At 38.6% G+C, this 24,452-nt stretch overlaps 1 protein-coding gene across 1 annotated transcript in view; it reads right to left on the bottom strand.

Moving 5' to 3' along the window:
• Positions 1-24,452, bottom strand: part of RNF24 (ring finger protein 24) — a gene marked incomplete at both ends in the record, with an annotated part of 80,988 nt that overhangs the window by 23,270 nt on the left and 33,266 nt on the right. Inside the window, 1 exon segment of the mRNA XM_079719642.1 lies at positions 12,391-12,540. Coding sequence (XP_079575768.1) covers positions 12,391-12,540 — 150 coding nt within the window.

Genomic DNA, 24,452 nt, shown 5'->3' with positions numbered 1-24,452 from the left:
TCCTCAAAGGAGGCAAGACTATACAATGGGGAAAAGACAGTATCTTCAGCAAGTGGTGTTGGGAAAGTTGGACAGCCGCATGTAAATCAATGAGGTTTAGAACACACCCTCACACCATACTCAAAAATAAACTCAAAATGGCTTAAAGACTAAATATAAGACAAGATACCATAAAACTCCTAGAAGAGGACATAGGCAAAACATTCTCTGACATAAATCATATCAATGTTTTCTTAGGTGAGTCTCTCAAGGCAATAGAAATAAAAGCAAAAATAAACAAATGGGACCTAATCAAGCTTATAAGCTTTTGCACAGCAAAGGAAACCATGAACAAAATGAAAAGACAACCTACGGACTGGGAGAAAATATTTGCAAATGATGCGACCGAAAAGGGCTTAATTTCCAAAATTTACAAACAGCTCATATAACAAAAAACCAAACAACCCAACTGAAAAATGGGCAGAAGACCTAAACAGACATTTCTCCAAAGAAGACATACAGATGGCCAATAGGCACATGAAAAGATGCTCATCATCGCTAATTATTAGAGAAATGCAAATCAAAACTATGATGAGGTACCACCTTACACTGGTCAGAATGGCCATCTTCATAAAGTCTGCAAACAATAAATGGTGGAGAGGGTGTGGAGAAAAGGGAACCCTCCTACACTGTTGGTGGCAATGTAAATTGGTGCAGCCACTACGGAGAACAGTATGGAGATTCCTCAAAAAACTAAAATTAGAGCTACCATATGATCCAGCAATCCCACTTCTGGGCATACACCCAAACTAAACGATAATTCGAAAAGATACATGCATCCCTATGTTCATAGCAGAACTATTTACAATAGCCAAGACGTGGAAACAAGCTCAATGTCCATCGACAGGTGAACGGATAAAGATGTGGTACATATATACAATGGAATATTACTCAGCTATAAAAAAGAATGAAATAATGCCATTTGCAGCAACATGGATGGACCGAGAGATTATCATACTAAGTGAAGTAAGTCAGAAAGAGAAAGACAAATACCATATATCACTTACATGTGTAATCCAAAATACAACACAAATGAACTTATCTACAAAACAGAGAAAGACTCATAGAGAGAAGAGATGTTGCCAAGGGGGTGGGGTGGGGGAGGGAAGTATTGGGAGTTTGGGATTAGCAGATGCCAACTATTATATACAGTATGGATAAACAACAAGGTCCTACTGTATAGCACAGGGAACTATATTCAATATCCTGTGATAAACCATAATGGAAAAGAATATATACATGTATAATTGAGTCACTTTGCTGTACAGCAGAAATTAACACAACACTGTAAATCAACTATACTTCAATAAAATTAAAAAAAAACCTATATGGAGAGCCACAAAAGCCAAAAAAAATCAATTCACCATAGATGTTTGGGTTTATTTCTGGACTCTCAATTCTATTTTATTGATTTATATGTCCATTCTTATGCCAGTACCACATATTTTGATTACTGTAGCTTAAAGGAAGTTCTGAAATTGGGAAGTGCAAGTCTTCCTGCCTTTTTTTCTTTTTCAGTGTTGTTTTGGCTATTTGGGGCTCCCTGCAGTTCTAAATGAATTGAGGATCAGTTTTTCCATTTCTGTATCAAAGGTTATTAGAATTTTGATAGGCTTTGCATTGAATCTGTAGATTGCTTTGAGGAGTACTGCCATCTTAACATATCAATGTTCCAATCAATGAAATCTTTCCATTTATTTAGGTCTTCTTTAATTTATTTCATCAATATTTTGTAGTTTTCAGTGTACAAGTCTTTCACCTCCTTGGTTAAATTTACTCCTAGGAATTTCATTCTTTTGGATGCTATTGTAAATGTTTCATTTATTTCCTTTTCAGATTGTTCCTTGTTGGTGTACAGAAATACAACTGGTTTTTTTGTGCTGCTTCTGTATTCTCAAAGTTTGCTTAACTTGTTTAGTAGTTCTAGATTTGTGTGTGTGTGTGTGTGTGTGTGTGTGTATTCTATGGGATTGTCTATATATAGAATCATGTCGTCTTCAAAAAGAGATAGTTTTACTTTCTTTCCAATTGGATGCCCTCTATTTCTTTTTCTTGTGTAAATGCTCTGGCTAAAACTTCTAGTACAATGTTGCATGGTAATGGTGAAAGTGGGCATCTTTTTAAAACCAATATCAATTCTTTTATTTTTTTCACTGTTTCTTTTGAGAAATCAGTTTTTCTTTTCTTTTTTTTTTAGTATACAATGACGTGTATCCACCATTATAGTAACATACAGAATAGTTTCATCGCCCTACACATTCTTTGTGTTCTACCTGTTCATCCCTCCCTCTCCCGTAGATCCTGGCAACCGCTGACCTTTTAACTTTCTCCATAGTTTTGCCTTTTCCAGAATGTCATATAGTGAGAGTCACATAGCATGTAGCCTTTTCAAATTGTCTTCTTTCACTTAGAAATATGAATTTAAGATTCCTCCATGTCCTTTCATGGCTTGATAGCGCATTTACTTTCAGTGCTGAATAATATTCTGTTATCTGGATGGACTACAATTCATTTATTCATTTACTCACTGAAGGATATCTCGGTTGATACCAAGTTTTGGCATTTATGAGTAAAGCTTCTTTCTAAAACATCTGTGTGTTGGTTTTTGTGTAGACATAAGTTTTCAAATATTTTAGATATTTAAAGAAATTCACTTCTGTGTGTGTGTGTGTGTGTGTAACATTTTATCTTAGTCATGGGTTGTCAGCCATTTTACAAAAAACAACCCCCCCCACAAACCAACCCCATTTTTTGTGGTTTGCTGTACTTCTTGAACCCTTAACTTGTGAGGGAAATTTTCATCTACTGCTTCTTCCATATTCTCTCTCAACATTTCTTTTTTGGACTCAATTTAAATGTGGTTTAGGCCTTTTTACTATGTCCCAAATGTCTGTTACATTTTCTACCCCTTCGTCTTTCCAACCATTATCCTGCTTATTTTCTACTGACTATTTGCCACATTACTAACATTTTCTTTGTTATTAAAGAGTATTGAGCAGAGTTCTCTGTGCTATACAGTAGGTCCTTGTTGGCTATCTATTTTAAACATACCAGTGTGTACGTGTCAATCCCATACTCCCATTCTATCCCTCCCCGCCATCCTTCCTCCCTGCTAACCGTAAATTTGTTCTCTAAGTCAGGAGTCCCCAACCCTCAGCCTGTTAGGAACCGGGCCGCACAGCAGGTGAGCGGCAGGCGAGAGAGTAAAGCTTCATCTGCCACTCCCCATTGCTCGCATTACCGCCTGAACCATCCCCCACCCCTGCTCCCTCCACCTTCCGGGGAAAAATTGTCTTCCTCAAAACTGGTCCCTGGTGCCAAAACGATTGGGGACTGCTGCTCTAAGTCTGTGAATATGTTTCTCTTTTGTTCATTTGCATCTTTTTATTAGATTCTTCATACAAGTGATATCATATGATATTTGTCTTTCTCTGTCTGACTTACTTCACTTAGTATGATAATCTCCAGGTTCATCTATGTTGCTGCAAATGGCATTATTTTATTCTTTTTAATGGCTGAGTAATATTCCATTATATATATGTACCACATCTTATTCATTCATCTCTTGATGGACATTTAGGTTGCTTCCATGTCTTGACTATTGTAAACAGTGCTGCGATGAACATTGGGGTGCATGTATCCTTTTAAACCATGTTTTTCTTTGGATATATGCCCAGGAGTGGGATTGCTGGATCTTACGGCGGCTCTATTTTTAGTTTCTTAAGGAACCTCCATACTATTCTCCACAATGGCCGTACGAATTTACATTCCCACCAACAGTATAGGAGGGTTGCCTTTTCTCCACACCCTCTCCAGCATTTATTGTTTATAGACTTTTTGATGATGGCCATTCTGACTGGTGTGAGGTGATATCTCATTGTGGCTTTGATTTGCATTTCTCTAATAATTAGTGATGTTGAGCATCTTTTCATGTGCCTCTTGGCCGTCTGTATGTTTTCTTTGAAGAAATGTCTATTTAGGTCTTCTGCCCAGAAAATGGGCATCTTTGTCTTGTTCCTGATCTTAGGGGGAAAGCTTTCAGTTTTTCACCATTGAGTATGATGTTAGTTGTGGGTTATTCATAAATGCTATTTCTCATGTCAGTTTTTTTTAAATTTTATTATTTTATTTATTTATATTTTGGCTGCATTGGGTCTTCATTGCTGTGCACGGGCTTTCTCTAGTTGCTGTGAGCAGGGGCTACTCTTCTTTGTGGTGCGTGGGCTTCTCATTGTGGTGGCTTCTCTTGTTGTGGAGCATGGGCTCTAGGTGTGCAGGCTTCAGTAGTTGTGGCACGCAGGCTCAGTAGTTGGGGCTCACAGGCTCTACAGTGCAGGCTCAGTAGTTGTGGCGCACGGGCTTAGTTGCTCCATGGCATGTGGGATCTTCCCGGACCAGGGCTCGAACCCGTGTCTCCTGCACTGGCAGGCGGATTCTTAACTACTGCGCCACCAGGGAAGTCCCCTTATGTCAGTTTTAGTGCACTCTATTTTTTCTAGGAAAGTGTCTAATTCAACTAAAATTTCAAATTTACTGGCATAAAGTTGCTTATAATATCCTTTGCTATCTTTTTAATGCTTGTAGGATTTGTATTAATGTCCCCTTTTTAATTCCTGATATTAGTAAATTTATGTTTTCTCTTCTCTTCTTCTGGATCTCTTTCTAGAGAGTCATCAATTTTGTTAGTCTTTTTAAAGAATCAGCTTTTTTGATTTCAATAATTTTATTATACATTTGTTTTCTAGTTCATTGATTTCTGTGCTTAGTTTTTTTAGGAAGATTTTCTTCTACCTTCTTTTCGTTTTTTTTTTTTGCTCCATGAAAGGAAAATTTGTATCACTGGTTTTCAGTCTTTCTTGTCTAATATATGATTTTTTTTTTTTTTTTTTTTTTTGCGGTACATGGGCCTCTCACTGCTGTGGCCTCTCCGGTTGCAGAGCACAGGCTCCAGACGCGCAGGCTCAGCAGGCATGGCTCATGGGCCCAGCCGCTCTGCGGCATGTGGGATCCTCCTGGACCGGGGCACGAACCCATGTCCCCTGCATCGGCAGGCGGACTCTCAACCACTGCGCCACCAGGGAAGCCCTATATGATTTTTAAAACTATAAATTTCTCTTAATTAGGTCAAATTTATTAATCATGTAATTCAAATCATCCTTACTGTTTTTTATTTTTCATTTTTTGGTCTTCCTGTTTTGCTGAGAGAAGTGTACACTACATTTTCATGTAAAGGAATAAAATTAACTCCATTACAGTTCATTAAAATGAGGCTGGATTTGTAAATTTACTTTGCTTATTTGACTTTTACTTGGATCTGCATATTTTCCCAAAGCATCATTACTTCCAGCCACAGCAGGGGTCAATTTGTGTTTACCTTTTTTTCAATCCATGGCTCAAAAACTCATCCCTTCTAGAAAGTCCTACTTAAATTAATTTCATCCCTCTGATTACTCCGTCACTCTAAGTTCAACTAATTACCTAATATTTTAGATTGCACTATTTTATTTTGCATTTGCCATGCATTTAAGAGAAATATCTTTTTGCTATTCCTTCCAGGAAACATACTAGTAATATAGATTGTGACTTATTTGATGAAAGGAGGTAAGAATGGGGAATATTTCCTTTTTCTTAAGTAGCTTGTTATCCATTATTAAAAGAAAAGTAAAGTAGGTACTGTCTTTGTTTAAAAATTTAAGGCTCAAAAAAAGTTTTAATATTGTAAATCAACTATACTTCAACAGAAAAGTTTTAGAATGTCCTCAGTATGCAAATCTGTCCTTTGAGTGTGATTATGAAATTCTGAAATGGTTATTTTAAAATGAAGCCTGATAAATATAATTTATTATTATTTTTTAAGTGGTTAAGAGCAAGTGCTTGGGTCAGACACAACTAGGTTTGAGTCTCAGCTCTAACCAACTTTTATCTGTGTGACTACAGGAAAATTATTTAACTTCTGTAAAATAAAGATAATAAAGTTACCTGGTTTAACTGCAGTACACAGCACAGGGTCTGACACATAGTAAGTACTTAATAACATGCTCAGTTAGACCTCCCATATTGCTCTTTTTTTTTTTTTTTTTGCGGTATGCGGGCCTCTCACTGTTGTGGCCTCTCCTGTTACGGAGCACAGGCTCCGGACGCGCAGGCTTAGCAGCCATGGCTCACGGGCCCAGCCGCTCCGCGGCACGTGGGATCTTCCCAGACCGGGGCACAAACCCGTATCCCCTGCATCGGTAGGCGGACTCTCAACCACTGCGCCACCAGGGAAGCCCCTGCTCTTTGATTCTACTTATTCATGCTGAGTATCCTAAGCTTCCATGCAGTAGTCATTTCAAACCCTTGCCACCCTCTTCAAGCTTTATCCTTCCATCTCCTTCCCCATCCTTTTCAACTACTTTTCAGAGAAAGAGGTTTTCAGATATGCAGCTCTCTTGCTCCCAGCCCCACATACCTACATATATACTGTTCTTCCCAGTTACCTTCATCTCTGTCTTAGGAAGATATTCTCCTGTTTAAAACCAATATTGCTGTAACTTTTAGGTATGTCTCTCCTCACTTCCACGATTCATTCTTTCTCACAAATCCTCTACAACTAGCTCATTCTCCTTACTATTATATTTATAAATATCCCTAAATCTCTATTTTAAAAAACCCCCAAACAACAAAATACTTCCTTAGGGATTTCCTGGGTGGTGCAGTGGTTAAGAATCCGCCTGCCAAGGCAGGGGGACACGGGTCGATCCCTGGTCTGTGAAGATCCCACATCCCATGGAGCAACTGAGCCCGTGTGCCACAACTGCTGAGCCTGTGCTCTAGAGCCCATGTGCCGCAACTACTGAGCCCATGTGCCACAACTACTGAAGCCCGCGTGCACTAGGGCCTGCATGCCACAACTACTGAGCCCGTGTGCTGTAACTACTGAAGCCCATGTGCCTAGAGGCCACGCTGTGCAACAAGAAAAGCCACTGCAATGAGCAGCCCGCACACCACAATGAAGAGTAGACCCCACTTGCTGCAACTAGAGAAAGTCCGCGTGCAGCAATGAAGACCCAGTGCAGCCAAAGCCAAAACAAAAGAAAACTTCTTTAATTTACAGGAAACTGCACTCCCCACCCCTAATCTTTTCTTAGCCAATATTCTTCAAAGAGGAGGTTATATTCCTTGTATCCATTTTCACCTGCTCCTCAGGCTTTGTCCCATTATAACCCACCTTTCATCACCTGTGCACCTATTCTACTGAACCTTTTCTAAGATTATGAATGCAAAGCTAATTGTCAAGTGTAATGGAAACTCTTCAGTTCTTCTTACTGGACCTCCCTGAGAATGGCTGACACAACTGACTCAATCCATTGAAGCCCTACTTGTGGGGCACCTCTCTCATGATTTTCCTCCTGTCTCCTGCTATCCCTTTCTAATCTCTCTTATGGGTTCCTCTTAAATGTCAATGTTTATCTAGGATTCTGTCCTGGACCCATTTTATTTCACTATATACATTATCTTTATGGGACACTCCTGGCTTCAGCTTCCACCTATTATTATATCATCTCCTGTTTCCAGACCAGACTTCTCATAAGCTTTAGACCTATATATCAAATTGTGTACTAAACAGCTTGACTGTTACACAGGGAACTCAGTCCTCCCATGTCTGAAACAGAATCTATCATCTTTCCACCCCAAACTTGCCCATCCATTTTCTTTCTCTGTTAAGGGATTGCTATCCACCCAGCTGCCTAAATCAGAAGTCCAGGAAAGATTCTAAGCTCATCCTTTCCTTGTCTTTTATGTCCAGTCACCAAATTCTATTCATTTTCACCTCTCAAGTATTTCTCACAACCATCCATAGCGTACTCTCTGTCTTTTCTGTCATTATCTTGACCTTATAATTTCTAGTACGTAACTCAAAAATTTCCCTCTATTTTTAATTTTTAATTACATATGTTTCAAAGTTATATATAGTTTTACAGGTTAGTAACAACAACAACAATAAAAATCAGCAATCCTGCTCTCTTCCCCAGAGATAACCATTTTTTTCCCTTTAGCTCACTATTTTGATATTTACTTCCAAGTTTCTCAATATGTTTCTTGTGTTGCTACTTCTTGATTTTTCAGTTTTATGCATATCTATTAACTTCCTATTAGGGGCACCATTCTTTCATTTACCTAACCACATTTATTGAGTGCCAATATTGTGCCAGGCACTGTTTGGGTGTTTGGGATACAGCAAACAGAACAGACAAATATCTATCTGGGGACAGAGATGAATAACAAACATAAATTAGAATATTATATGGTTCATTATAAAATAGCAAAGACATCCTTCTTTTGTGCTCCAGTAGTGATCTATCCATAGCCCTATCACAGGCAGAAAATTCTATACTACAATGTTGTGTAAGATTGTGGTTGGTGCTGGGTGTCTCATTTAGACTTAAGTTGTGTTCCTCCTATGGTTCTGATGAGTTTGGTTGTGACTGGAGGGATCTTTCTACTTGAGAACATAATAGCTCCCTGGGAAGGTGTTGGAGAACTTAAGTTATATCTAAAAATGGGCTTGGGTAATATTAGAGGAGTTGAATCCATGAATCTCCAGAGTAACTGTAAATGACTTGTGAAATCCAAACTTAACATCTGAAGGGTTAAAAGCAACAAACTGAGATCATCAGAAAGGGAAAACGTCTTACATTGTGATTAAAATTTCAAAATGGTACCAATTTACTTGTAAATGAAATTTAGAAATGTTTGAATGTGACTCGTTTCTCTGATTAAGCAAGGTAATTTTATTTTAGTGTAGAAGATTCCCACTTATTTGCTTTGTTAGCTTAATAATAAAAAACATACAAAAATGATAAAATGTACTACAATGATAATGTATGAAAACAACTGCTATAGTTTTTTTCTTTATTTCTTTACTTATTTGCTTGATTATTAAAAGAAAAACAATGAGATAAAATGGTGTTTCACAACTTACTTCTCAAAAAATTTACCCAGAGTCACAATTGGTATACTAGTGTTTTTCTTAAAACAAAGTTAAAGGCTTAATTAATTCTTTGACAAAGTAATAAAAAATATACTATAAGCTACACATTTTAGATTATTTTATATGCTAACCCTTCCTTTTTTAAAATATTTTTAAAAATATTTTTGTCTTCTTTTTAAAAATAATTTGGTTTCAGATATTAAATTCACAAATTTCTGAGTTAAACCACTATTTGGAGAGGAATTACCAAAAAATTTAGTAGGTCTGAAAAAAAGAAACAGATTTTAATGCTCTGAGGTCCTGTTTGTGCCATGGCAATTCCCTAATTTAAAAAAATGCTGAATATTTACATAACATTTATCAAACTATTATTATTTTTCAAAATCAAACTATTATTAAAAAATGTTAGAAGAAGGAATTTCTGGAAATAAACAGATTTTTAAAAAGTTTTTCCTGAATGCTATAATTATATTAGCTAAGTATTTAATTTATCTCTCTGAACAAGACCTAAAAATCATAAGCAGACAGCATATAAGGGGCAATTACAGTTTTAAGAACTTCAGAAAAGATTCATCTATAAAAAAAAAAAAGATTCACTTTCTATGAAGAATGTAAATTCACTTGTCAGAAAATCAGAAACTACACACTAAATTCATTTGAATTTGACCATCAGTGAGTGCCCCCAAAACACTACTGCTGAAAGATATTTGATGATGGTATTTATCTTAATATAATCATATACTGTGCAAACACTAAAAACTGTTAGATGTATAGCTGTTTAATAAAATTCAATTCTCTTCTCTTTTATTCCATAAAGCTCTTTGAATACGGTGTAAAAATTTTTACAGTCTCAGCTTTGGCTTTGAAAATTAGGCCCTATTTGGAAATAAAAACAAAAAAACCCAAATGGGACCTAATCAAACTCAAAAGCTTTTGCACGGCAAAGGAAGCCATAAACAAAATGAAAAGACAACCCATAGAATGGGAGAAAATATTTGCAAATGATGCAACTGACAAAGGATTAATCTCCAAAATTTACAAACAGCTTATGCAGCTCAATATCAAAAAAATAAACAACCCAATCAAAAAATGGGCAGAAGACCTAAACAGATGTTTCTCCAAAGTAGACATACAGGTGGCCAAGAGGCATATGAAAAAATGCTCAACATCGCAAATTATTAGAGAAATTCAAATCAAAACTACAATGAGATATCACCTCACACCAGTCAGAATGGCCATCATCAAAAAGGTTACAAACAATTAATGCTGGAGAGGGTGTAGAGAAAATGCAACCCTCCTACACTGTTGGTGGGAATGTAAATTGATGCAGCCATTATGGAGAACAGTATGGAGGTTCCTTAAGAAACTAAAAATAGGGCTACCATATGATCCAGCAATCCCACTCCTGGGCATATATCCAGAGAAAAATATGGTTTGAGAGGATGCATGCACCCCAATGTTCATTGCAGCACTGTTTACAATAGTCAAGACATGGAAGCAACCTAAATGTCCATCAACATATGAATGAGTAAATAAGATGTGGTATGTATATACAATGGAATATTACTCAGCCATTAAAAAGAATAAAATAATGTCATTTGCAGCAACATGGATGGACCCAGAGATTATCATCTAAATAAGTCAGACAGAGAAAGACAAATATCATATGATATCGCTTATATGCAGAATCTAAAAAAAAAATGATACAAACTTATTTACAAAACAGAAACAGACTCACAGACTTAGAGAACAAACTTATGGTTACTGGGGGGAAGGATGGGGGAGAGGGACAGACTGGGAGTTTGGGATTGACATGTACACACTGCTATATTTAAAACAGATAACCAAGAAGGACCTACTGTATAGCAGCAGTCCCCAACCTATTTGGCAACAGGGACTGGTTTTGTGGAAGATGGTTTTTTCATGGACTGGGGTGGGGAGGGGGATGGTTTTGGGATGATTCAAGTGCATTGATTTGTTATGGTTTCTGTGCAGTCAAACCTCTCTGCTAATGATAATCTGTATTTGCAGCCTCTCCCCAGCACTCGCATCACCGCCTCGCTCCACCTCAGATCATCAGGCATTAGATTCTCATAAGGAGCACGCAACCTAGATCCCTCGCATGCGCAGTTCACAGTAGGGCTTGCGCTCCTATGAGAAACCGCTCATCTGACAGGAGGTGGAGCTCAGGCGGTAATGGGAGTGATGGAGAGTGGCTGTAAATACAGATGAAGCTTCACTGGCTCACCCGCTCCTCACCTCTTGAGGTGCGGCCCAGTTCCTAACAGGCCACGGACCAGTACTGGGGGTTGGGGACCTCTGCTGTATAGCACAGGGAACTCTGCTCAATAAACCTAAATGGGAAAAGAATTTGAAAAAGGATACATGTATATGTATAATTGAATCACTTTGCTGTACACCTGAAACTAACATAACATTGTTAATCAACTCTACTCCAATATAAAATAAAAAAATTTGGGCTTCCCTGGTGGCGCAGTGGTTGAGAGTCCGCCTGCCGATGCAGGGGACACGGGTTCGTGCCCCGGTCTGGGAAGATCCCACATGCTGCAGAGCGGCTGGGCCCGTGAGCCATGGCTGCTGAGCCTGCGCGTCCGGAGCCTGTGCTTCGCAACGGGAGAGGCCACAACAATAAGAGGCCCACATACCGCAAAAAAAAAAAAAAATTTTTAAAAAGTATTGAAATGAAAAAAAAAGAAAAAATGACGAAAATCAGGCCCTATTTAAAAACTGAGAAAGAGAAAAAATGCTTGCTTAAACAATTATGAGTCAGTCAACCATGAAAGTTTACTGGCCAAATCCATTAATCCTTCTAGTGGGTATTTTATCCTTTATCACTTGTCTGTACATGTGCTACAGAGCTTGTCGAATAGTGTTTTATGCGGATAATCACCTGTACACCTGACCAATTCACCAAAAAATGTAAGATTCAGATATTCTTGAGAAACCACAAAAATCTGTTTAAAGCCTTGTATCTTGTTTGGACACTGTTTTCTGATCCCTAATGACTTTAGCTAACACCCTCCTGAAAAGCAATCTTGAAATTTCTGTGAAAGTAGATTAAATATTGGGGACAATAACATAAGTGTCTCTGGGTTAGGTGCTAATACGTTAGAAAAACAAATGTGGACAATTTTCTCCTCTAGTGTAAAATACCTCCTCAGCAGATAAAATTGAAGACTGAATAAAGGTGTTTTACTGATTAGTAACTCACAGAAGGTTAAAATGTTAAGCCACCTTAATTTTAGAAAATTTGCTAATTATCATACGTATAAAACATTTTAACCTAAGGGCAGAAAGTTGATTTATTATTGATTGCTTAACATATATTGAAGCAACACAGAATGAAAATTGATTACCTAATCAAGTAGCAACAGAAGAGTAAACTAAGGATGAAGACAAATATAGCAGTGCCAAAAACCACAATATATATGTTGAGTGGCAGATTCTGGAATCCAATATTAGGCATCCTGAAGTTGTAATGTGGGAAATCCGAGCTCATGGATGAACTGTGGGGAAAGAAAAGAATGGGAAAAAATTAGGTTATAAAGACTAAAAACCAAGATAGCATTATCTTTGTACATGTACAGAGGCAAATTTTTCCTTAAGGCTTGAAACAAATATGATATACAGGGTTAATATCCTTGCCATTAATTCATTAATCATGCCACAAATATTTATTGAGTACTTATTATGTACCTGGCACTAGTCCAGAAGCTTGAGGTCCTACCTAAAAAGTTTTACAAAAAGGTATTCACAGAGAGGTACTGGCATTATTTCACTGAAATAATGCCAATAATCAATAAACATCAATATATGAAAATGTTCAACGTCAAAGAAGTAAAAAGTTAAGATTTTAAAAACTCTTTAACCTTTAAAGTAATAATATTTATAATGGTAAAATATTGGCAACAACTTAGATGTCTCAGAAGGAGATAATGATTAAATAATTATATAGAGTCATACGTTACAATATTATTTGGTCATGGAAACCTGTTTTCAATAAATTTTAAATTTTAATAAAGATATATGGGAAAATTAAGCAGGATATAAATTGTATATAAAATATGATCCCGATTTTGTAAAGGGTTGAATAAAAAGGTGGATTATATATGGAAATATATGTGTACATATAGGGGTGTGTGTGTATGTGTGTGTGTAGCAGAAAAAAGCCTGAAAGCCAACATATCAAAATGTTAATAATGACTTGTGGTTTACTAGCCATTTTGATTTTCTTCTTCTTCTTTTTTTTTTTTAAAAAACACTTTATTAAATCAGACTCGGGTGAATTCCCTGGCTGTCCAGTGGTTAAGACTCTGTGCTTCCATTGCCGGGGGCAGGGGTTCAATACCTAGTCAGGGAACTGAGATCTTGCAAAAAAAAAAAAAAAGTAAAAGTTATTTAGTAATTGTTCTTTGTGGGAATGAAGAGAAGAAATAGAACATACAGTGCACTGTTGGATCTTACTTGGCATTTCTGACTTCATTCACATGAAAATCATTTTCCCCTTTATGTAATTTCATGTTCCTGAAATCGCTAATTTCAGCCTAAATTTCAAACTAATCAGTTTATTTATTATTATTTTTTTTGCGGTACGTGGGCCTCTCACTGTTGTGGCCTCTCCCGTTGCGGAGCACAGGCTCCAGACGCGCAGTCTCAGCGGCCATGGCTCACGGGCCTAGCTGCTCCGCGGCATGTGGGATCTTCCTGGACCGGGGCACGAACCCGTGTCCCCTGCATCGGCAGGCAGACTCTCAACCACTGTGCCACCAGGGAAGCCCCCAATCAGTTTATTTTTTAAAGAAAAAGAAAGAAAAAGACAAATATCTGAGTTTTTTTTTTTTTTTTTTTTTTTTAGCAATGGGATTTTTCACCAAGATACAAAAGGGATAGAGATTTGGCCCTACAGAGGACTAGAGCTTCATACAGTACACCACAGTTAGATGGGCTGCAGCAGTGTTTCTTTTTTTTTCAATAAATTTATTTATTTTAATTTTTTTGTTTATTTTTTTGGCTGCATTGGGCCTTTGTTGCTGCGTGCGGGCTTTCTCTAGTTCCGGCGAGCAAGGGCTACTCTTTGTTGTGGTGTGCGGGCTCCTCCTTGCAGTGGCTTCTCTTGTTGCAGAGCAAAGGCTTTAGGCACGTGGGCTTCAGTAGTTGTGGCACGCAGGCTCAGTAGTTGTGGCTCGCGGGCTCTAGAATGCAGGCTCAGTAGTTGTGGCACACAGGCTTAGTTGCTCTGCGGCATGTGGGATCTTCCCGGACCAGGGATCAAACCTGTGTCCCCTGCACTGGCAGGCGGATCCTTAACCATGCAGCAGTGTTTCTTGAAGTGTGTTTGGTGGCCTCATTCTTCTTAGACCAGTTCCTGCTCCCTGGACAATACATCAGCATCTTCCCAGTAGTTAGTATTCTACTTTTGCTTCAAAAATGCTCAGAAAAAGAGACACCAGTAATTAGACTGCTGTGTTTTATAATTTGTGGTTCACAAACCATTAATAACCATATATTTCTTATTAATAAAAGACATCCAAGAAAAATTTGCTAAGAAAAAATTATCTTAGACTTTGTTAATGTTTAAAAAAAAACTGAGACATAAATTTACATTAAAAATGCACCCATGTGTATAGGTCAAAGAGTTTGGACAAATGAATATACCCTTGTTACCACCATCCTAATCAAGATACAGACCATTTCTCTATCCCCAGAGAATTCCCTCTACCCCTTTGCAGTTAATCACCACTCCTAACCACTGATCTGATTTCCATCATTACAGATTAATCTTCCTTATTCTAGAATTTCATATTCAAATGGAATCACACAGTATGTACTCTTCTGTGTTTAGCTTTTAGTCTCTCAGTAGGTGAGAGACTCTTAACAAACAGCTATATAAATTCACGTTATATTCCTAGCTTGTCCTAGTTATTCTATTATCTACAGCTGGTGTCTCCTAAAGATCATTAACTTCATCTTTGAATATATCAATTTTATGGTTAATTTTTGGATACTTCTTTCTACACAAAATTCCTGGTTATCCTATTCAGGTGTTGTTATTGTTTTCATGAAAGAACATTTCACCCTGTCCTGGGTGTTCCTTTCCATTTTTAAGTCTTTCTTCAGTGGAACACTTTCTACCTATTATTTTTTTAAAGCCTTCAGCAGAGGAAACGTGTAGCTTGATTCACTCACCATATTTTGCCCCAGTCAAAATCTAAGGGAAAGCAGGAACTCCAAGGTGCTCAAGAATGGAGTGGTGGGACTTCCCTGGTGGCTCAGTGGTTAAGAATCTGCCTGCCAATGCAGGGGACACAGGTTCGAGCCCTGGTCTGGGAAGATCCTACATGCCGCAGACCAACTAAGCCCATGCTCCACAACTACTGAGCCTGTGCTCTAGAGCCTGCGAGCCACAACTACTGAGCCCATGCGCCACAACTACTGAAGCCTGCACTCCTAGAGCCCATGCTCTGCCACAAGAGAAGCCACCACAATGAGAAGCCTGTGCACCGCAACGAAGAGCAGCCCCCGCTTGCCGCAAAACTAGAGAAAGCCTGCGCGCAGCAACGAAGACTCAACACAGCCAAAAATAAATAAACAAATTTATATATATATAAAACAAACACTGGAGTGGTGAAGCCCCTTTTATGGTGAGACATCTGCTGATATGTGCCAGTCTTCTTCGGCCAAGGAAACACAAGTCCAAGCTCGCAGCCTAGCCCAGGTGGGTTCCTACATTAAGCCAGGAGGGAAGATAAAGCAAGTGGATACACACAGCCTCTTTCATTCACACCGTTGTTCTTTTTTTATTTTCACCTTTTACTTTCATATAATCATGGAAAAACCCTCTGTGTCTATTGTCCTATACATCTGTTCATAGGAAACATGTGTAACTAACATACACATAACATGATCAATACCTGGAACCTGTTTAAACATTCTCATTCATTTATCTGGCTTCTTTTATTTCATTCCCTATTAAAATTTTTTTCTTCTCTTCAAGTATGTTCTGTGAATTCTCAACTTATCCTCCATTTTTGTATCTTTAGCATTATTTCCCTCTTTCTTAGAGCTTTATGCTTTATTTTGTTACTTCATCCAACTTCTCTGGAATACTTTTCAGATCTCTTAAAACATGACTTCAGCTCTTATATTATCTATGTGATGCTGTCTGCAAATGCTCACAGCATGTATATTACTGTCTCTTTTTTCATCTGCAGTCTTCTATGTTCCTCTTTTAAGTTGATGTATTTACTCTAGGAGGGAGGCAGTCCATACAGAACACACTAAGAAGAGGCCTGACAGGGCAAATTCATCTCCCTTCCTGGTTAGCATTATCTACTGGAAGAGGTTGTTGGCCACATTACATCAAGCACACCACTGTGCACTTCAGTCTAATTCAACAAGGCACTGGGTGCCAGGTCTGTAGTAAAGAAAGAAACAAGAAAAATGTGTTCAGAGAAGGGGAGAAGTCTCACATGACATGCTCACTTCAGAATTCTGTCTAGGTTTGGAATTTTCCCAGAAGAAAGGAGAAAATTCTTTTTTTTCCTTTTCCACTTCTATCTTCTGTATGAGTATATATATATATATATATATATATATATATATATATATATATAAAAATGTATATATATATATATATATAAATGTATATATATATATATACTTTTTCATATTCTTCTCTATTATGGTTTATTATAGGATATTAAATACAGTTCCCTGTGTTATAGTGTAGTTTATCTATTTTATATATAGTTGTTTATCTATTTTATATATAGTAGTTTTTATCTGCTAGTTCCAAACTCCTAATTTATCCCTCCCTCACCCCCTTTATCCTTGGGTAACCATAAGTTTGTTTTCTATGTCTGTGAGTCTGTTGTTTTGTAAATAAATTCATTTGTATCATATTTTAGATTCCACATATAAGTAACATCATATGGTATTTGTCTTTCTCTTTCTGGCTTACTTCACTTAGTATGATAATCTCTAGGTCCGTGCACATTGCTGAAAATGGCATTATTTCACTCCTTTTTTATGGCTGAGTAGTATTCCACTGTATATATATATACCACATCTTCTTTATCCATTCCTCTGTTGATGGACATTTAGGTTGGTTCCATGTCTTGGCTATTGTAAATAGTGCTGCAATGAACATTGGGGTGCAGGTATCTTTTTGAATTAGAGTTTTCTCCAGATATATGCTCAGGAGTGGGATTGCTGGGTCATACAGTAGTCCTATTTTTAGTTTTTTGAGGACCGTCTCATAGTTCCTGCACCAATTTACATTCTGGCCAACAGTGTAGGAGGGTTCTCTTTTCTCCACAACCTCTCCAGTGTTTGTTATTTGTAGACTTTTTATTTTTTAAAAAATATTTATTTATTTATTTTTGGCTGCATCGGGTCTTAGTTGCAGCACATGGGCTCTTTTGTTGTGGCACGTGGGCTCTTCACTGCAGCGCATGAGCTTCTCTCTAGTTGGGCCACGCGGGCTCTAGAGCGCGTGGGCTCTGTAGTTGTGGCATGTGTGCTTATTAGTTGCCCCGTGGCATGTGGGATCTTATCTCCCCAATCAGGGATCAAACCCACGTCCCTTGCATTGGAAGGTGGATTCTTAACCACTGGACCACCAGGGAAGTCCCTGTAGACTTTTTAATGATGTCTATTCTGATTGCTGAGAGGAGATACCTCACTGTACTTTTGATTTGTATTTCTCTAATAATTAGTGATGCTGAACATCTTTTCATGTGCCTGTGGGCCATCCGTATGTCTTCTTTGGAGAAATGTCTGTTTAGGTCTTCTGCCCGTTTTTTGATTGGGTTGTTTGTGTTTCTGATATTGAGTTGCATGAACTGTGTATATTTTGGAACTTAAGCCCTTGTCGGTTGCATAGTTTGTAAGTATTTTCTCCCATTCCGTTAGGTTGTCTTTTCATTTTGTTTATGGTTTCCTTTGCTGTGCAAAAGCTTATAAGTTTGATTAGGTCCCATTTGTTTATTTTTGCTTTTGTTTCTATTGCCTTGGGAGTCTGACCTAAGAAAACATGCAAGGCCTTTCTTCAAGGTTCACCTATAATAAAAATAGGCTGCTGTGGCCTGCCCTATGTTAGATCCAGGAACTTAACAACCGTTTCAAAATTAGGTGTATATAGAGGGATGCACTCTGGGTTTCTAAAAGCAAACTTGGGAAACATACAGTTAGAACTGGGCACATTAATGGGAATTCCCTGGTGGTTTAGTGGTTAGGACTCAGCTCTTTCACTGCCGTGGGCCCAGGTTCAATCCCTGGTTGGGGAACTAAGATCCCACAAGACACACAGTGAGGCCAAAAAAAAAAAAAAAGAACTGGGCACATTAACAAATTTGGGAACTTTCTAATGTTCAACTTATTTTAAGAAGTTTTACCCTTGGTTCTATTAAAAAAGAAAAAAAGATTTATCAAATCAAAACCTCTCCTTACGAGAGACCTTCAAGATGGCGGAGGAGTAAGACGTGGAGATCACCTTCCTTTCCACAAATACATCAGAAATACATCTACATGTGGAACAACTCCTACAGAACACCTACTGAATGCTGGCAGAAGACCTGACTTCCCAAAAGGCAAGAAACTCCCCACATACCTGGGTAGGGCAAAGGAAAAAAGAAAAAACAGAGACAAAAGAATAGGGACAGGACCTGCACCTCTGGGAGGGAGCTGTGAAGGAGGAAAAGTTTCCACACACTAGGAAGCTCCTTCACTGGTGGAGACAGGGGATGGCGGGGGAAGGCTTCGGGGCCACGGAGGAGAGCACAGCAATAGCGGTGCAGAGGGCAAAGCGGAGAGATTTCTGCACAGAGGATTGGTGCTGACCAGCACTCACCAGCCTGAGAGGCTTGTCTGCTCCCCTGCCGGGATGGGTGGGGGCTGGGAGCTGAGGCTTGGGCTTCAGAGGTCGGATCCCAGGGAGAAGACTGGAGTTGGCTGCGTGAACACAGCCTGAAGGGGGCTAATGCGCCACAGCTAGCCAGGAGGGAGTCCAGGAAAAAGTCTGGAACTGCCTAAGAGGCAAGAGACCATTCTTTCGGGGTGCACGAGGAGAGGGGATTCAGAGCACCGCCTAAACGAGCTCCAGAGATGGGTGCAAGCTGTGGCTATCAGAGTGGACACCAGAGACGGGCATGAAATGCTAAGGCTGCTGCTGTAGCCACCAAGAAGCCTGTGTGCAAGCACAGGTCACTATCCACACCTCCCATCCCAGGAGCCTGTGCAGCCCGCCACTGCCAGGGTTCCGTGATCCAGGGACAACTTCCCCAGGAGAACACACAGCACGGCTCAGGCTGTTGCAACATCATGCCAGCCTCTGCCACTGCAGGCTCACCCCGCATTCCATACCCCTCCCACCCCCTGGCCTGAGTGAGCCAGAGCCCCCTAATCAGCTGCTACTTTAACCCCATCCTGTAGGCGACCTACACGCAGAGGCAGGGCCAAATCCAAAGCTGAACCCCAGGAGCTGTGTGAACAAAGAAGAGAAAGGGAAATCTCTTTGAGCAGCCTCAGGAGCAGCGGATTAAATCTCCACAATCAACTTGATGTACCCTGCATCTCTGGAATACTTGAATAGACAACGAATCATCCCAAAATTGAGGCAGTGGATTTTGGGAGCAACTGTAGACTTGGGGTTTGCTTTCTGCATCTAATCTGTTTCTGGATTTATGTTTATCTTAGTTTTTAGTATTTAGACTTTATTATCACTGGTAGATTTGTTTATTGATTTGGTTGCTCTCTTCTTTTTATATATACAGATATATATACATATATTTTTTTGTTTTCCTTTTTCTCTTTTTGTGAGTGTGTATGTGTATGCTTCTTTGTGTGATTTTGTCTGTATAGCTTTGCTTTTACCATTTGTCCTAGGGTTCTGTCTGTTTTTTTTTTTTGTAGTGTTTTTAGCGCTTGTTATCATTGGTAGATTTGTTTTTCGGTTTGGTTGCTCTCTTCTTTCTTTTTTTTTCTTTTTATTACTTTTTAATTTTTTTAAATTATTTTTTAATTTTTAATTTTAATGTTATTTTATTATTACCTTTCTTTCTTTCCCTCCCTCCCTCCCTCTCTCTCTCTCTCTCCCTCTTTCTTTTTCTCCATTATTTCTGAGCTGTGTGGCTGACAGGGTCTTGGTGCTCCAGCCAGGTGTCATGCTTGTGCCTCTGAGTTGGGAGAACCAAGTTCAGGACATTGGTCCAACAGAGACCTCCCGGCTCCATGTAATATCAAATGGCAAAAGATCCCCCAGAGATCTCCATCTCAACGCTAAGACCCAGCTCCACTCAACGACCAGCAAGCTACAATGCTGGACACCCTATGCCAAACAACTAGCAAGACAGGAACACAACCCCACCCATTAGCACAGAGGCTGCCTAAAATCATAATAAGGTCACAGACACCCCAAAACACACCACCAGACGCGGTCCTGCCCACCAGAAAGACAAGATCCAGCCTCGTCCACCAGAACACAGGCACCAGTCTCCTCCACCAGAAAGCCTACACAACCCACTGAAACAACCTTAGCCACTGGGGACAGACACCAAAAACAACGGGAACTAAGAATATGCATGCTGAGAAAGGAGACCCCAAACACAGTAAGGTAAGCAAAATGAGAAGACAGAGAAACACACAGCAGTGGAAGGAGCAAGGTAAAAACCCACCAGACCAAACAACTGAAAAGGAAGTAGGCAGTCAACCTGCAAAAGTATTCAGAGTAATGATAGTAAAGATATCCAAAATCTTGGAAATAGAATGGAGAAAATACAAGAAATGATTGACAAGGACCTAGAGGAACTAAAGAGCAAACAAACAATGATGAACAACACAATAAATGAAATTAAAAATTTTGTAGAAGGAACCAATAACAGAATACCTGAGGCAGAAGAACGGATAAGTGACCTGGAAGATAAAATAGTGGAAATAACTACTGCAGAGCAGAATAAAGAAAAAAGAATGAAAAGAATTGAGGACAGTCTCAGAGACCTCTGGGACAACATTAAACACACCAACATTCGTATTTTAGGGGTCCCAGAAGAAGAAGAGAAAAAGAAAGGGACTGAGAAAATATTTGAAGAGATAATAGTTGAAAACTTCCATAATATGGGAAAGGAAATAGTCATTCAAGTCCAGGAAGTGCAGAGAGTCCCATACAGGATAAATCCAAGGAGAAACACGCCAAGACACATATTAATCGAACTATCAAAAATTAAATACAAAGAAAAAATATTAAAAGCAACAACAGAAAAGCAACAAATAACGTACAAGAGGGCTTCCCTGGTGGCGCAGTGGTTGAGAGTCCGCCTGCCGATGTGGGGGACATGGTTTCGTGCCCTGGTCTGGGAGGATCCCAGATGCCGCGGAGCGGCTGGGCCCGTGAGCCATGCCCGCTGAGCCTGCATGTCCGGAGCCTGTGCTCTGCAACGGGAGAGGCCACAACAGTGAGAGGCCCGCGTACCGCAAAACAAACAAACAAACAAAAACATACAAGGGAATCCCCAAAAGGTTAACAGCTGATCTTGCAGCACAAACTCTGCAAGCCAGAAGGGAGTGGCAGGACATATTTAAAGTGATGAAAGGGAAAAACCTACAACCAAGATTACTCTACCCAGCAAGGATCTCATTCAGATTCGACAGAGAAATTAAAACCTTTATAGACAAGCAAAAGCTAAGAGAATTCAGCACCACCAAGCCAGCTTTAAAACAAATGCTAAAGGAACTTCTTTAGGCAGGAAACTCAAGAGAAGGAAAAGACCTACAATAACAAACCCAAAACAATTAAAATGGTAATAGGAACATACATATCGATAACTACCTTAAATATAAATGGACTAAATGCTCCAACCAAAAGACATAGACTGGCTGAATGGATACAAAAACAAGACCCGTATATATGCTGTCTACAAGAGACCCACTTCAGACCTAGGGCCACATACACACTGAAAGTGAGGGGATGGAAAAAGATATTCCATGCAAGTGGAAATCAAAAGAAAGCTGGAGTAGCAATTCTCATATCAGACAAAACAGACTTTAAAATAAAGACTATTACAAGAGACAAAGAAGGACACTACATAATCATCAAGGGATCAATCCAAGAAGAAGATATAACAATTTTAAATATTTATGCACCCAACATAGGAACACCTCAATACATAAGGCAAATGCTAACAGCCATAAAAGGGGAAATCGACAGTAACAGAATCATAGTAGGGGAATTTAACACCCCACTTTCACCAATGGACAGATCATCCAAAATGAAAATAAATAAGGAAACACAAGCTTTAAATGATACATTAAACAAGATGGACTTAATTGATATTTACAGGACATTCCATGCATAAACAACAGAATACACTTCACAAGTGCTCATGGAACATTCTCCAGGATAGATCATATCTTGGGTCACAAATCAAGCCTTGGTAAATTTAAGAAAATTGAAATCGTATCAAGTATCTTTTCTGACCACAATGCTATGAGACTAGGTATCAATTACAGGAAAAAATCTGTAAAAAATACAAACACATGGAGGCTAAACAACACTACTAAATAACCAAGAGCTCACTGAAGAAATCAAAGAGGAAATAAAAAAAATACCTAGAAACAAATGACAATGAAAACACGACAACTCAAAACCTATGGGATGCAGCAAAAGCAGTTTTAAGAGCGAAGTTTATAGCAATACAATCCTACCTCAAGAAACAAGAAACGTCTCAAATAAACAACCTAATCTTATACCTAAAGCAATTAGGGAACGACGAACAAAAAACCCCCAAAGTTAGCAGAAGGAAAGAAATCATAAAAATCAGCTCAAAAATAAATAAAAAAGAAATGAAGGAAACAACAGCAAAGATCAATAAAACTAAAAGCTGATTCTTTGAGAAGATAAACAGAATTGGTAAACCATTAGCCAGACTCATCAAGAAAAAAAGGGAGAAGACTCAAACTAATAGAATTAGAAATGAAAAAGGAGAAGTAACAACTGACACTGCAGAAATACAAAGGATAAGGAGAGATTACTGCAAGCAAGTATATGCCAATAAAATGGACAACCTGGAAGAAATGGACAAATTCTTAGAAAAGCACAACCTTCCGAGACTGAACCAGGAAGAAATAGAAAATATAAACAGACCAATCACAAGCACTGAAATTGAGACTGTGATTGAATATCTTCCAACAAACATAAGCCCAGGACCAGATGGCTTCACAGATGAATTCTAACAAACAGTTAGAAAAGAGCTAACACCTATCCTTCTCAAACTTCCAAAATATAGCAGAGGGAGGAACACTCCCAAACTCATTCTACAAGGCCACCATCACCCTGATACCAAAACTAGACAAAGATGTTACACAGAAAGAAAACTACAGGCCAATATCACTGATGAACATAGATACAAAAATCCTCAACAAAATACTAGCAAACAGAATCCAACAGCACATTAAAAGGATCATACACCATGATCAAGTGGGATTTATCCCAGGAATGAAAGGATTCTTTAATATATGCAAATCAATGTGATAAACCATATTAACAAATTGAATAAAAACCATATGATAATCTCAATAGATGCAGAAAAAGCTTTTGACAAAATTCAACACCGATTTATGATAAAAACCCTCCAGAAAGTAGGCATAGAGGGAACTTTCCTCAACATAATAAAGGCCATATATGACAAACCCACAGCCAACATCGTTCTCAATGGTGAAAATCTGAAACCATTTCCTCTAAGACCAGGAACAAGACAAGGTTGTCCACTCTCACCACTATTATTCAACATAGTTTTCGAAGTTTTAGCCATGGCAATCAGAGAAGAAAAAGAAATAAAAGGAATCCAAATAGGAAAAGAAGTAAAGCTGTCACTGTTTGCAGATGACATCATAGTAGACATAGAGAATCCTAAAGATGCTACCAGAAAACTACAAGAGCTAATCAATGAATATGGTAAAGTAGCAGGATACAAAATTAATGCACAGAAATCTCTTGCATTCCTCTACACTAATGATGAAAAATCTGAAAGAGAAATTAAGGAAACACTCCCATTTACCACTGCAACAAAAAGAATAAAATACCTAGGAATAAACCTACCTAAGGAGACAAAAGACCTGTATGCAGAAAACTATAAGACACTGATGAAAGAAATTAAAGATGATACAGATTGAGGGATATACCATGTTCTTGGACTGGAAGAATAAACATTGTGAAAATGACTATACCACCCAAAGCAATCTACAGATTCAAGGCAATCCCTATCCAACTAGCCACCAATGGCATTTTTCACAGAACTAGAACAAAAAATTTCAATTTGTATGAAAACACAAAAGACCCTGAATAGCCAAAGCAATCTTGAGAAAGAAAAATGGAGCTGGAGGAATCAGGCTCCTAGACTTCAGACTATACTACAAAGCTACAGTA

The sequence above is a fragment of the Hyperoodon ampullatus genome, assembly GCF_949752795.1.
Source record: "Hyperoodon ampullatus genome assembly, chromosome: 14".
NCBI lineage: Eukaryota > Metazoa > Chordata > Mammalia > Artiodactyla > Ziphiidae > Hyperoodon > Hyperoodon ampullatus.
This window is presented reverse-complemented; position numbering and strand designations above follow the sequence as displayed.